General features: G+C 39.5%; 1 protein-coding gene across 1 annotated transcript; it reads right to left on the reverse strand.

The window, feature by feature from the left end:
- Window positions 1–453: 453 nt before the first annotated feature.
- On the reverse strand, window positions 454–11,119 carry ZNF483 (zinc finger protein 483; the record flags this gene model as incomplete). The annotated part of the gene is made up of 5 exons (XM_023727330.1): window positions 454–3,408; window positions 5,285–5,380; window positions 5,783–5,909; window positions 7,987–8,075; window positions 10,705–11,119. Coding segments are annotated over 5 exons (2,340 nt in total), but the record flags the coding sequence as incomplete, so codon positions are not given.
- Window positions 11,120–16,370: the final 5,251 nt, after the last annotated feature.

Genomic DNA, 16,370 nt, shown 5'->3' on the forward strand with positions numbered 1-16,370 from the left:
AACCAAAAACCTTCTTCAAAGGTAGCACTGCAAATCCAAACCCGTTAAATCACAGCAAATATTGCTGAGTATGAGATCAGCATAAGGATCTCTTCACTTCCATAAACCTGGAGTATCCTGATTTAGTTCTTTTATAGGAGCTGCCTCATATTTCAACTTTGTTGCTGTTGTTGCTAGGTGCCCTAGAGTTGATTTTGACTCACTTCAACTTTAGGGAATTCTTATTCTTGAACCATTGTTTAGTCAGTAGAGTTCTTCCAATCCCTACGACCTGAGATTCATTCAGGGCCTTTAGCTTGTTTTTCAGTTAGAAATTATCATTTAGACCTTACCAATGAAATTTATAAAGAATAATCCACCAATGTCAATACATTTCATTCCTTTGAGGTCTAACTGTACAACTTAAAATTTATTCTATATCATTTCTACATTCTCTTCCTGAATTTTACTTGCTATCAGTGGGTTCTCTTTAGATTTTGGATATGTATTCTCCATATGGGAGGGGATCATAATATCAAATTCTTACCGTGGGCCAGTCAGGTTATAGAAAAGAATTTGGCAAGCAGGAGAGTACATTCTCCATCTAAAGGTGGCAGGTGCTATCCAAGATCAGCTAACTATCCTATAGAAATATGAGTCCAGTGTTGTCAGCTCTTATAATTTTTCAAAATAAGTCCTGGTTTTCTTAAATATGAAATTTCCTGACTGTCAAATAGTAGCAACTAATTACACACACACACATCCATGCAGACCAACTAAAACATGTCTAAGGTCCCAATCTGACTCTTGAGCCGACAGCTTGTGACCTTTGCCATACAGAATATTTACACTCCAACTACAGGGATCTGTACTTGCTACAGGCAAAAGTGTGATTTAAAAAAACAAAATTCTATTTTGCAAGAGTTTTCAGCATCTGCCCCAACCCCACCTCTATTTTCCTAGCACTGTTACTCTCATGGCTGTGATGGTTCAAGTGGAAGCCCTCTGGATTCCCAATCTTAGCCAATCAGAGGAAAAGAGGTTGGGGTGCTTTATCCAGTTAAAACATTGCTTGAAAGCAAACTCGTTTGAGTTTGACCTATTCCATTTTATAGTATTCTAGAGATTCCTGCATCAAGTATTCAAAAAATATACTGTAATCTCACTAAGCCAGAAGTCCAGCAACCTAAGTGAGAATAACTCTCTACTGGAGAAACTTGAAAGTTCCAATTAATCTAAAATTGTTAACTCATTTTCACAGCTTCAGAGAATATCTGAGCTAGGAAGACACAGAAATCATTAGTAAGTCTAACCTCTTCATTCTACTGTTAAATAAAGAACTGAAATTCAGAAAGGTCAAATAATTTGCCCAAGATTACACAGCAAGTTGGTTGGCAAGTAGGGACAGAACCCAGTTTACCTGATTCTAGTGAAGTGTTCTTTCCAATACACTACCTGGCAGTGGAAGGGGAGCTAGAAGAAAAAGAGGAAAATCCCCTGAAGAAAGGTTAGTAAGGTGGTCCTGTGCACAAATTCCCCCCACCCACACCTTGAATTTTAAAGTCAAGTTTGGCTTTTTAGAATCATTTCACATCTCAAACTACTTTCCTCATTTTTCACGACTTCACCAAATCTAATTACTATCTACCAGCAGTTAACACCTTTGCAAGAGGGATGAACAGGAAAAGTACTATTTTTCCTAACTGCCCACCTATCAAAGTTACAGCTAGTAATCAATGTTGTGGTTGTTTGTATCTCAGGTTTTAAATAAGGGATAGTTTTGGCTAAAATGTCCCATTTTATTATACTCCCAGAATTACTCTACTGAGTGAAATCCTCGATGTTTGAGGAGGCCTGAATTACTTTTAAATGTCTTCTGACATTCTTTACACTGATACTCTCTCCTCCTAGTGTGAATTTTTACGTGTTCTACAAGGATTGAGCTTCGACTAAAGGTTGCTCCACAATAGGTACATTCATAGGGTTTCTCTCCAGTATGAATTCGATAATGTTCATTAAGAGATGAACTCTGACTGAAGGATTTCCCACATTCTTTACATTTATAAGGCTTTACACCAGTATGAATTCTCTGATGACGACTAAGGAGTGAATGGGTAGGGAAGGCTTTCTCACACTGGCTACATTTGTAGGGTTTTTCTCCTGAATGAAGTCTTTGATGATAAATAACAGATGTAAAATGGCTAAAGGTCATCCCACAATCATTACATAAATACGGTTTTTCTCCAGTATGAATTCTCTGATGTCGAGTAAGGCAAGAAGTCTGCCTAAAGGTTTTTCCACATTCACCACACTTATAGGGCTTCTCTCCAGTATGAATTCTCTGATGTTTTGAAAGGGATGAGCTATGACTGAAGGATTTTCCACAATTGTTACATGTATAAGGCTTCTCTCCAGTATGAATTCGCTGATGCTGAATAAGAGATGAACTGTCACTGAATGGTCTCCCACAATCTTTACACTTGTAGGGTTTTTCTCCAGTGTGAACTCTCTGATGTTTAATGAGATGGGCACTCATGGTGAAAGCTTTTCCACAATCATCACATTTGTAGCGTTTTTTTCCACTATGAGTTCTATGGGGTGGTGTGAGTGATGAACTGTCACTGAAAGCTTTTCCACATTCATCGCACATATAGGGTTTTTCCCCAGTGAGAATTCTGCGATGTTTAGTGAGTGATGCACTATAGCTGAAGGCTTTTCCACATTTACTGCATTTATGGTTTTTTTCTCCAGACTCAGTGCTCTCACCTTTATTCAAGGTTGTATCCTGACATAAATCTTTCCAACATTTATCACATGTAGAGGCATTTTTTCCATCAGTTCTCTTACTAAGGGATGAGCTTTCAGTAAAGGCTACACCGCAGTGAATGCACTTCTGGGACTTATCTGCCGAACGAATTTTCTTATGTTTCTGATGTCTAATAAGAGATGAAGAGTGACTAAAGGCTTTTCCACCTTCATTGCATTTCCGTGTTTTTTCTCCAGTGTGTTCTTTGCAGTTCAGAACAAGGTCTGAATGGAAACTGAAGGATTTCTTGCCCTCATTACACTTCCAAGATTTTTTCCTTAAGTAGACTCTCAGATGTTTTATTACGTCCGAAGTTTGTTTGAAATTATTTCCAAGGAGGCTTTTTTCAGGGGCAAGGACTGACCTCACATTGAGGCTTCCACCAAATTCTTCATCTTTATTGACTCTCTCATGAGTTTTCTTTTGTGTGACTGTTTCCTGTGAATATTCATGACTGCTACGATCCTCTTCTAATCTGTCATAACATTCTGAGGATTCTCCCATCATTAAGTCACAATTATCACCCCTTAAGAAACTTTCCATTATTGTATCCAGAGACAAGTCTTCAATAAAAACATCATGATTTGGAATGAATTTCTTCAATTCACATATAGGATCACACTCTAAAAGAAATAAACAGAATATTTCCTGTTTGCAATAAAGGAAACTGCTGTATCTGGACTGAAACAGGAATATAGACAGTAATGACTATAAGAAATACAGCTTAGACAGTTCTCAAATAGAGCCTTATAACACAAGGAAAGGAAAGGAACCATATGGAAACAAGGTGAACAGAGCAGTTAGGAAGATGAAAAGTTTGTGTGTTTTAGTTAGGGATTCAAGTTCTGAGCCACATTTCAAATTACTTTAATAGGCTCCAACCTATTCTCCCCATATCCAGACTTTTTTAAAACAATAATAATAGCACACACATTTACTGAATGCTTACCAAGTGCCAGGCCCCATGCCAAGCACTTTACTTGCTTTATTTCATTTAATCTTCACAATGACTCTATGAGGTGGATCATATTATTAACCCTGTTTTATGGATGTGACAATTAGGCACATGGAGTGTAAGTAGCTTACCCAAAATTAAGTGGATTATAAGTGATAGAGCCAGATTTTTAACCTAGTCTTATGACAAAGATCATGCTCTTGATCCCTACACCATACTGCCTCTCCTGAAAGAAGCCAAATAGTACTCATTTTATAGAAAACATTAATCACATCACAGACGTGCAATAATACTAATGCTAGACTTTCAAACGTTTGGTCTATTTTATCTATACAGCCTTGCAGATACACTAATCAGGCATCCATTTACTGTACCTGCCACACTGTAGCATTTTCAATCCTCTTCTTTTGGTATTACTGCTTCCTATTAACTACAATGCAACCCTATAGCACTCTCATCTATCACAAACATATAAATTTGACACGGTTTAGAGTTCAAGTTGGAAGACAGGCCTGGTGATCTGCTTCCAAAAGGTAACAGCCTCGCAAACTCTGCACACATGCAGTCACTATGAGTCGGAATCAACTCGATGGCAACTAACAACAAAACAGAGCTCAAGTTCCAGTTTCTACAAAGCTTTCTCCAATACCATACTCTCACCAGTTGTTAATCTTGAAGGATTAACACAAATGTCTTCTAGATATTAAAATTCATATATATTTATGCATTTAGACATGCATGTATGTATGTACATTTTTCCCGTTTAACAAAAATGGGATTATACTATACATACTGTCCACTGGGTGAAGTCCTACCTATCCTTCAAGACTCAGCTCAAATGTTAATTAAACTCCTGCTCCTATACACCCCCATGGCTCCTCACACATGACATTATTTAGCACTCATCACGTTACTAACATTTTTTGTTTTGATATGTCTCTATGGCGTCCATGAAAATGCGCCTTTCAGATCTCCTCCAATAAGGAGCATGCCTGACAGCCCCTGCTGCTGGAATATGGATCCATCACTGCCTTCACGCCAAGGCCACTTTCCTATGGGCTGCTCCAACTGATGACTGAGTATGGCAGGGATACCAAGGCAGGCCCTTTTCTACAAAGTAAGGGACTCCTCTGATGGGCGACTTTGGTTTGAGGGCTCCCTTTCTACCTTGCCAAAGCATGCTTAGAAATACACTGCAATCTAGAAAAGACCTTTCCTTCCCAACCTTCCTTCCCTCTCTCATTCACAGGGGTTAGGCCTGCATCATGCTCTGACAGCTCTCCTAGCCACTTCCTGTTCCCTTCCCATCTTCTAAACACTGGAATTTTCCCCAATAAATCTCTTGCATGGCTAATCATTTTTTGGCATCTACTTCTCCCAGGACCCAAACAAAGAGAGTCTCTCCCATAAAATGAACACTCCAGGAAGAAGGGCTATATTCTAATTATCTTTATATTTTAGTCCACTCAACATTTCAAAGGTTCTTCCCAACTGAGGTGGTAAGCAACGGTTTTAATTTCTCTGTCTACTTTTGACCAACTTACCTGGTCTGGAGCCTTTTGAGACTTCTTTGTCTAGCAGCCATGGCATTACAACCCACTTCAGCTGTGAAATCAATTCTAGTTTGGAAACTGGAAAGCCTGCTCATAGAGATAAAAACGGAAAATGGCTGTTTATGCACAGAACAAAGACATCCAATATTTATTCATACAGAGCCTCTGGTCCTTCAGGGAAGGCAGAAGATAATTCTCAAGCAGAGGCATCAATACTGGAATTCGAGGAGAAAGTAGGGGAAGGCATGGCCTCGATGACAGCAAAAGGATGCTTTACATTTCTAGTTCAATGAAGCAAAGACCCTTCTTTGGAGGAAATGCTGTAGAAAAGTACATTTTTAGGACCCATTTTTAGGATTAGTAATCTTAGTCCCTGCATGCCCAGCCAGAACAAAGCTAAAGTACCTCACATAGCACTTATCTTTCAGTAACAGGAGACAAAAAGATATCCAACTTAGATGCCAAGTCATGAAGAGAAGACGTCTTTACCCAGAAATTCTAGGTTCCTAAAGTTCTCCAGCAGCACTTCCATAAATAGCTTCTTTTGAAAAGGCTTCAGCCTCTTCCACTCTCCTCTGGAAAAGTTCACAGCCACATCCTTGAATGCCATGGATTCCTAGAACACCAAACATAGATCTTTTGCATTGGATTATTCCCAAACAGACACTAAGGATCCAAAGAAGTAGTCAGGATATAAATGGCTTTGAGAGCATTCCAATTTTTTAAGAATTCCAAAGCAAGCTAGAAAGCAGCTATTACATGATGAATACTATTATTACTATCTGTATTAAAAATGATGCAGAACATGGGTATGACACAATTCCTGACTCTCCCCTTCAGTCCCTGGTATGAAATGTTGTACAAGGATTACCTGGAATAACTAACATTGATCAAGTTCCACATTGATTTCTAAGATTAAGAGAAAAATATTAAGTGAAGGGTACAATTTACATTCCCATACCCCAAATTCACAGAATTAATGTAAGCTAATCACGTGATGATTAAATATATAAGAATAATATCAGCAACTACACTCTAAATTTTCATTTCCAGTTGATTAAATGTAGCAATCATTATCACAATCAATCAGAACCTGTGTTCAATAACACACTCACACCTGGAATTTCTCTATAATTACAAACACGCATACTGACTCATTAAAATACACTTTCCATAACATCCTCTGCATGGCATTCTGCAGTATACAGGAAAGTGCCTATTAGCATTCGTATTAGTTTCTTGTGGCTGCTGTAACAAATTACCACAACCATGGTGACTTAAAATTTATTCACTAGAAGGTCCCAGACAGAGCTAGAGAAAAATGTAGAACAAAATTTTAACACACAAAAAAAGACCAGACTTATTGGCCTGACAGAGACTGAAGAAACCCTGAGAGTATGGCCCTGGACACACTTTTAGCTCAGTAATGAAGTCACTCCTGAAGTTCACCCTTCAGCCAAAGATTAGACAGCCTCATAAAACAAAACGAGACTAATGGGGCACAACAGTCCAGGGAAAAGGACTAGAAGGCAGGAGGGGACAGGAAAGCTGGTAAGAGGAACCCAAAGTCGAGAAGGGAGAGTGTTGACATGTCGTGGAGTTGTTGACCAACGTCAGGAAACAATATGTGTACTAACTGTTTAATGAGAAACGATTTGTTCAAACCTTCATCTAAAGTACAATTAAAAAAAAAAAAACCAAATTCACTCCTAGTGTCAGCAGAGCTTAGCTCCCTTCGGAGACTCTGAAGGAAAATCCATTTCTTGCCTCTTCTAGCTTCTGGTGGCTGCTGGCATTGCTTGGCTTATGGCTGTATCACTAATCTCTGCATCTGTCTTTACATGGCCTTCTCTTCTGTGTGAATGTGTCTAATCTCTCTCTGCCTCTCTCTTATAACAACACTTGTGATGGCTTTTAGGGACCATCCCAACAATCCAGGATAATCTCCTTATCTCAAACTCTTCAACTTAATCATATCTGCAAAGATAAAATATTTTTCCAAAAAAGGTAACATTTTTAGGCTCCAGAGATTAGGACATGGACATATTTTTGGGAGCCATAATCAGCCTACCTCAGCACTATTATTCATCGTTGTCAAATAAGAATTTTTTCCCTAACTTGTGATTATTGGCATATAGGAAACTTACTGACTTGTAACCAGTTGCTTTTCTCAAGTATTATACAAGTTTCAGTATTTGTTCAGTTGATTTTTTGAGGTTTTCCAAACAGACAATAATATTCTCTGCAAATAATATGCATTTGTATTTTTCAAACCAATACTTACATCTCATTTCTTGCTTATCTTTCTGGCTAATCTAATTGGCTAGAATGATCAGGAAATACTGATTAACCGCAGTGAGATTAGACATCCTTATTTTTTAATGGCGTTGCGAGGCCCATTTTCACTTTTCCATTAACCAGTTGCAGATATGCTTTATCATGTTAAGAAGTATAACTCTATTCCCATCTTCCTAATTTTATCAAGAATAATTATTGAATTTTAGTGAAAAAGTTTTTTTTAATTGGCATCAGACTTGTGACATATTCTGGGAAATGAAATAAAATAACACGTGAAAAATGAGGCATAAGTTCTTTGAAAGGGAGACTGCCCATTATTTTTGTGTCTTTATACCACTTAGTAGAAGCTCAAGAAGTAGTCACTAAAGAAGAAAAATCAGTGAAAGCAAACTTACCAAGGACTCAGCATTTGGAAGAACAACAGCCATTTTATCTTCTTCTGGGTTCTCCTCTTGGGAAAGGAAATAATCTCGAGAGAGCGGATCTAGGAAGGGGGGAAAATAAAAGTCCAGTTTTTAAATGGATTTTTCAAACCAGAAGTCCTCATGTATGTCTTATCCTTCAGAGAAAAAGTTCAGGAGAAACAGAAAAAAATTTTCCCTACTTTTTAAAACAGAGCTAGCAGCCACAGGTATTGTTTCCTATAAAACCCCAAGCTTTCTCCCCTTCCTCATAAAAAATCCTTTCTCTCGGGGAACATCTAGTTCAATTGGCATCACACAGCTTATTAAGACAATGCTCTACATTCTACCTTGGTGAGTAGTGTATGGGGTCTTAAAAGCCTGTGAGCGGCCATCTAAGATACTCCACTGGTCTCATCCCTTCGGGAGCAAGGGAGAATGAAGAGAACAGGATACAAGGAAAAGATTAGTCCAAAGGACTAATTGTCCACAGCTACCAAGGCCTCCACCGGACTGAGTCCAGTACAGCTAGATGGTGCCCGGCTACCACCACTGACTGCTCTGACCAGGATCACAACAGAGGGTTCTGGACAGAGCTGTAGAAGGATGTAGAGCATAATTCTAACTCACAAAAAAAAAAGACCAGATTTACTGGCCTAAAGGAGACTGGAGAAACCCCAAGAGTATGGCCCCCAGACACGCTTTTAGCTCAGTGCTGAAGTTACCTCCAAGGTTCACTGTTCAGCCTGGGAGTGGACAGCCCCGTAAAACCAAATCAGACCAACGAGGTACAGGAGTCCAGTGACAAGGGCCAGAAGGCAGAAGGGGACAAGGAAGCTGGTGATAGGGAACACAAGGTTGAGTAAGGATATTGTTGATGTGTTGTGAGATTGTTAACCATTGTCATAGGACAACATTTGTAGTAACTGTTAAATGAGAAACTATTTTGTTCTGTAAGCCTTCATCTTAAGTGAGAATAACAGCACAATTGGAAAAGCGTAGTCAATGTCACTGAACTGTGTACGTAGAAATGTTTGAAACGGTGTATCTTTGGCTATGTGTATTTTCACCAAAGAAATAAAGATTGAGAATTTAGAGGGTTAATATGTTGTGGGGTTGTTAACCAAGTTCATAAAACAACATGTGTACTACTGTTTCATGAGAAACTATTTGTTCTGTAAGCCTTCACCTGAAGTACAATAAAATATTAAAAAAAAGAAAAAATAAAATCCTTTCAAGTCCTAAGCTCACAAAAACTCTCTCTCCTTCATTCTACATAGCCTTAGTTTTAATGTATTTAACTTGCACAATAAGGACTTTTAAAACTTATACATTTACTAGATGTATTAAAGTAAAACAGCATATTTCTTTCATATGTTAATTTATTTTCTTCACCATCCTAGCACAGTGTCACTCAAAATTATTTACTGAATGAATGAAAGCACTAACCTGATCTCAAGAACTAACTCCACCTCTGGGGTCACTACCAGATTCCAAAAGACAGAAATGGGAATCTGAACACAGAAAGTAAATGTACAAAATGCCCCAAGATGTCAACAGCTCCTCTTGTAATAAAGGAAAATTATTTTTTAAAATCATACTCCACCTTCTTATGAGAAGAATTTCAGGTAGCTCTATTGATTAGGTAATCAACACAAATTAAGAATTAAAATTATGCAATCACAGAGAAAAGGATTGTCTTTTAAAAAAACTTTCCAGATAAGTCATGCAGGAGAAGTCAGGAAAACCAAATTTTAGATTCACCAATTTGCTTTGTGACTATAAAATAAGTTTGCAGAGGTAAACATTACTTCCCTCTCTCTCTCAGAACTCTTGGTAGAATAAAACTGTCACACAAATGTATTGTGAGCCTAGTGGTAAATAATCTGCTAAAAATATTTGGGATAAACATCTTTAGCATATTAGAGGGTTTTTATAAAAGTTGAACCATATTCCCTCCAAGGGCTCTCTACCCTCAAAGTGTTCACATTAGTATTTTATAATGATGTGATTATAAATACACTATCATTCAATTTGTATTTTGTATTTATATAAAATTTACAATAATGTAACTATAAACATATAATTCAGTTGTTCTTCCTCTTGAAGGCTTTAAAACTGTACTACCTCAATGGGGTAGTCACTAGCCACCTGTGGCTATTTAATTAAAGATCAGTTCCTTATTTGCACTAGTTACATTTCAAGTACTCAACTTTAACTCCAAAACAGCACAGAATAGATTCCCATCACTGCAGAGAAAGTTTCTATTGGATATTCCCACTCTAAAAAACATGCTAGTGCACACATTGGAGTTAGAAGCTGAGACTGGGGCTGGGAGATATGCTTGAGACTCCAAACACTTTCATAGATAGCTTCTTTCTTGTTTTCTAAGGCTTCCCTTACTTAATGGGGGAGGGAAAAAAATTAGTATTTCTTAAGCATCTACCATGTATTATTTATACCTTATCATGTTTAATCCTCACAACCAAACTATGGAGAAGACAGTATTCCCTTTCCACAGGTAAAAAAAATTAATGTTCTGAGAGGCTACGTAGCTTGCCCAAGATCACACAGTAAATGGCAGGGCTGATTCAAACCCAGTCCCTACTCCCAAACTTAAGACTTCTCTTTAGCAGTAAAGTGCTTTCTGTGGAGGGAGTTACTTTCATACCTTGAGATCTCTCACTTCCTCCTTCCATCTATAAATCTTACCTTCCTTTTCTTCAAGCATTTGGGTCAAATCCTCTACTAGGGTCACCACCTTCTCACTACTCTCAGGATGTTGTGACTTTACCCAATTCCTGATCTCCCCAGGTAAAATGGCCAGGAATTGCTCAAACACCAAAAGCTCTAAAATCTGTTCTTTCGTGTGAATGTCTGGTCTCAGCCACTGAATGCAGAGCTCCCAGAGTTGACTCAGGGCTTTTCTGGGTCCAGCCTCTTCTGAGTAACGAAACCTCCTGAACCTCTGTCTTGAAGTCTCTGGGTCAGTAGTGTCTCCTCTTAAGAGAGCTTCTTGATCGCCAGGAGTATCCATTTTTAGGACCTTGTTTTGTTCACTTGAAGCCAGAGCGTGAGGTTCTGAGAAAGTGGCCACCACCTTGTTCAAGAGCACCACAGCTTGCAGTATATATTACCAGCAGGAATCCAGTACCCTTTAGACTCTAGCTGAATATCAGTACAGTCTACTAACAGGTACTATAGACAGCAAAATATCAAGGTTAATTCAAAGGTTCCAAGGATTCAGTTTATGGTCTTGCAGAAACTGTCAAGAAATATAAGGTATTAAATAAGTCAGACACATTGTTGCTAATTTTGAAAACACTGTTCTTGGTTTGGTTCAGATATATTCACATACACATAACCTTCAGACACCTAGAAAAGCCCTGCTCAACTACTATATTAAAAGGAAAATTTTCTTTGCAGGTCAAAAGCCAAAGAGTTATTTAAGGATAATTAAAAGTGCCCCCACTGAACATAATTAATGTCACTGAATTGTACATGTGCGGATTGTAGAAATGGCAGATATTTTGTTACCTATATATTTATCACAATAAAAGAAATAAAAAAAGTACTCTCCAAGGAAATAGCTACTTCAGACTAAATACTATGCCTCAAAAGCAAAATATGTCAGAAAAGGCTCAGTAATACAAGGGGATTCAGTTACAGACCTATTTAACAATTCCTGTCCTCTCTCTGTGCGTGGCAACACATTTCCCACCAGTCACTCAACTCAGAGGTCACACCAGACTCTCAAATCTCTCTTCCTCATTACTTCTCACATCATCATTAACCAAGTCGTGGAGATTTTATTTCCTAAGTACTTCTCCATTTCACCCCTACTGAAACATCCTAAGTACAAGCCACTCAACTCCTTCAATCCAGTCTCCACACTGTAGCCTAAGGACTCCTAACATGCAAAAGATAAAACTATTACTCCTGCTTATAACTCTTCACTGTCTTCCCAAATGTCTCAATATAATGTTCAAGTACAGAGGCCATGCATGATGATCTAGAGACCCTGCCTTGATGATCTCAGTCCTCTGAGCTCTAGCTACCCCTAACGGATTGATACTGCAGTCATAAAGTGTATCTTCCCCACTCTCAGGCACTCTATCCTTTTCCATCCTTTGCACCAGGGCCACTCCCTCTCCTATCAATTTTTACTCATTCTTTAAAACTTGACTACTTCCAATTGTCACTTCTTCCATGAAACTCCCTCTGATCTCCCTTGTGCTTCTTTGCACAGAGCCTGCTCCTGTGCTGCATGCATTCATCCATTCGATAAATAGCTGAACATCTACAATGAGCTGGAAACAGGAGACTGAAGAGACAGGCATGGATAGGTGAGACAGACTAGGCAGACACGGTCTCCATCCTCACAGGACTCCCAAGAAATTTCAATACAGCCTGAGATGTCCTAGGATGCGGCAAGTGAGAGTGACATTCTCTGCTCACTGCAATTATCATTACCAATAATTACCCATCTCCAAGCACAGAGCCCGGCATACATTGTGAATGACCTTATTTATTCCTCGGTCAAATATTAGCGCCTATCATGGACCTGGCTCTATGCAGGGTACCTGGGACTCCGTGGTGACTATGACACTCGTCTAAGTCTCCAGGGAGTTTACAATAGAAGCTTGGTGAAAATATGACGCAGGCAGAGACTCTCAACGGAGGGCGATTTTGGTTCACAGAGGATATCTGGCAAAGTCTGCAGATATTTTTAGATTGTCACGACTGAGGGGGTTGGGGGCTACCGGCGTCTACCAAGTAGAGGTCAGGGATACTGCTAAACATCTGCAATGCTAAGGACAGCCCACCCCCACCAGCCCCTACTCCCTCACTCTCTCTCTCTCTCTCACACACACCCCCCCAAGGAATTATCCGGCCCAAAGCAGCAATAGTGCCAAAGTTGAAAAACCGTGGGCGCAGAGAAGGGATGGATGAAAGCCGACGGCTCCTTCATTCAGGAGTGTGCCCACTTCCCACAGAAACAGCAGCATCGGGAGTGCAGAGCAGACGTGTCGGCTGCTCTGGCCCCCACTCCACCACAGGTGCGCCTTTGGGACCGGCGCCGTACGAAGGGCCCCAAATCTAAAAGGTTGGGACAATCAATACCTGCTTCCAAATCCGCAGCCAGGACCAAAGCCACCGCAGGGAGCTTCCAGAAGCAGGTGCCTGCAGGACCTGCGCGCGCAAGCCAGCTGACACTATTGCGCCTGCGTAAGAGCGCGGAACTACGATTCCCGGTATGCGCTCATGAGGCTCTGCGAAAACCTTGTGCTTTTTATAGGCTCCGACCCCAGCCTGTTGCGCATGGTCACCGGGAAGCGGCTAGTGGGGGCTCAGCCACAGAATTATTGCTGCGCCAGAGGCCGACAAGCCTGGAAGCTTACAACCTTCTTAGGTTTTCAGATTCTTGAGGTTCTGTTTCTTTGAAACCTCAAACTCCCTTTTTCCCCCTGCATACCGCTTCCTGAATTTGGAAAAAAAGATCTACTGAAGAAAGATACTAGTAATGTGTTCAATGCAAGCCATAATTAATGGAGCTACTTGGTGGTGCAGTGGTTAAGAGCTCAGCTGCTAACCAAAAGGTTGATAGTTGGAATCCACCAGCCGCTCCTTGGAAACCCTACTAGTCCTTGTCCCTGGACTGTTGTGCCCCATTAGTCTCCTTTTGTTTTATGGGGCTGTCTAATCTCTGGCTGAAGGGTGAACCTCGGGAGTGACTTCATTACTAAGCTAAAAGGGTGTCCGGGGGCCATACTCTCAGGGTTTCTTGTCAGGCCAGTAAGTCTAGTCTTTTTTTTGTGAGCTAGAATTTTGTTCTACATTTTTCTCCAGCTCTGTCCAGGACCCTCTGTTGTGATCCCAGTCAGAGCAGTCTGTGGTGGCAGCCAGGCACCATCTAGTTGTACTGGACTCAGTCTGGGGTAGGCTGTGGTAGTCGTGGTCCATTAGTCCTTTGGACTCATCTTTCCCTTGTATCTTGTTTTCTTCATTCTCCTTTGTTCCAGATGGGGTGAGACCAGTGGAGTATCTTAGATGGCTGCTCACAGGCTTTTAAGACCCCAGACACTACTCATCAAGGTAGAATGTAGAACATTGTCTTTATAAACTGTTATGCCAGTTGAGCTAGATGTTCTCTGAGACCATAGTCCCCACAGCCCTCCACCCAGCAATTCAGTCCCTCAGGGAGTTTGGATGTGTCTATGGAGCTTCCATGACCTTTCTTTATACAAGTTGTGCTGGCTTCCCCAGTATTGTGTACTGTCTTAAATCCTTCACCAAAGTTACCACTCATGTATTGTCTATTTAGTATTTCCCCTCCCACCCTTCCCATCCCTCATAACCAACAAAGATTGTTTCTTTTTGTATGTAAACTTTTTCATGAGTTTTTACAAAAGAGGTCTCATATAATATGTGTCCTTTTGTGATTGACTTATTTTACTCAGCATAATGTCCTCCAGTTTCATCCATGTTATGAGATGTTACACAGATTCATCATTGTTCTTTATCAATGCATAATACTCCATTGTGTGTTTGTACTATAGTTTGTTTATCCATTCATCTGTTGATGGGCATCTAGGTTGTTTTCATCTTTTGCTATTGTGAACAATGCTGCAATGAACATGGTGTGCATATGTCTGTTCGTGTGACGGCTCTAATTTCTCTAGGGTAAATTGCTAGGCACATTATTTCTATTTCTAGCTTTCTAAGGAAGCGCCATATCATTTTCCAAAATGGTTGTAACATTTTGCATTCCCCGCAGCAGTGCATAAGAGTTCCGATCTCCCTGCAGCCTCTCCATTATTTGTTATTTCCAGTTTTTTTAATTCGTGCCAATAATGCTGGGGTGAAATGGTATCTCACTGTGGTTTTAATTTGCATTTCTCGAATGGCTAGTGATCGCGAGCATTTCCTCATGTGTCTGTTGGCCACTTGAATGTGTTCTTTGGTGAAGTGTCTGTTCATTTCCTTTGCCCATTTTTTAATTGGATTATTTGTCTTTTTGTTGTAGAGGTGCTGGATTTTCTTGTAGATTTTAGAGACTAGACCTTTGTCTGACTTGTAATGTCCAAAAAAATTTTCCGAGTCTGTAGGTTCTCTTTTTACTTTTTTGGTTGAGTCTTTTGATGTGCATAAGTGTTTAATTTTTTTTACAAGATCCCAGTTATCTAGCTTATCTTCTGGAGTTTTTGTGTTGTTAGTAATGGCTTGTATCCTGTTAATGCTGTGTATTAGGGCCTCTAGCATTGATCCTATTTTTTCTTGTATAAACTTTATAGTTTTTGGCTTTATATTTAGGTCTTTGATCCATTTTGAATTAGTTTTTGTATATGGTGTGAGGTATTGGTCCTGTTTCATTTTTTTGCAGGTGGACATCCAGTTTTGCCAGCACCATTTGTTAAACAGACTGTCTTTTCCCATTTGATGGATTTTGGGCCCTTGCAAAGATCAGGTGACCACAGATGGATGGATTTACACCTGGGTTCTCAATTCTGTTCCATTGGTCAATGTATCTGTTGTACCAGTACCAGGCTGTTTTGACTACTGTAGCTGAATTAGTAGGTTCTGAGGTCAGGTAGTGTAAGTTCTCCTACTTTATTCTTCTTCTTCAATACTGCTTTACTTGTCTGGAGCCTCTTCTCTTTCCACATAAAGTTAATGATTAGTTTTTCCATCTCTTTAAAGAATGCTGTTGCTATTTGGATCAGGATTGCTTTGTATTTGTAGATTGTTTTGGGTAGAATTGACATTTTTCACAATGTTGAGTCTACCTATCCATGAGCAAGGTATGTTTTTCCGTTTATGTAGATCCCCTTTGGGTTTCTTGCAGTAGTAGTTTGTAGTTTTCTTTGTATAGATCTTTTACATCCTGGTTAGATTTATTCCTAAGTATTTTTTTTTAGGGGCTACTATAAATGGTATTGTTTTCATGATTTCCTTTTCATCTTTCTCTTTATTGGTGTACAGGAATCCAACTGATTTTTTTATGTTTATCTTGTATCCTGCTGTCTGCTGAATTTTTCTATTAGTTTCAGTAGTTGTCTCATGGAGTCTTTAGATTTCCTATGTATAGTATCATATCATCCCCAAACAGGGACAGTTTAACTTCTTCATTACCAATTTGGATGCCCTTTATTTCTTTTTCTTGCCTTTTTGCTCTAGCTAGGACTTCCAGCACAGTGTTAGAAAGGAGTGGAGATAAAGGGCATCCTTGTCTTGTTCCTGTTTTCAAGGGGAATGTTTTCAGCCTCTCTCCACTGAGAATGATGTTGGCCATTGGGTTTGCATAAATGCCCTTTATTATGTTGAGAAATTTCCCTTCTATACCTATTTTATTGAGAGTTTTTATCAGGAATGGGTGT

This window comes from Trichechus manatus, unplaced genomic scaffold, assembly GCF_000243295.1.
Source record: "Trichechus manatus latirostris isolate Lorelei unplaced genomic scaffold, TriManLat1.0 scaffold00016, whole genome shotgun sequence".
Classification (NCBI taxonomy): Eukaryota; Metazoa; Chordata; class Mammalia; order Sirenia; family Trichechidae; genus Trichechus; species Trichechus manatus.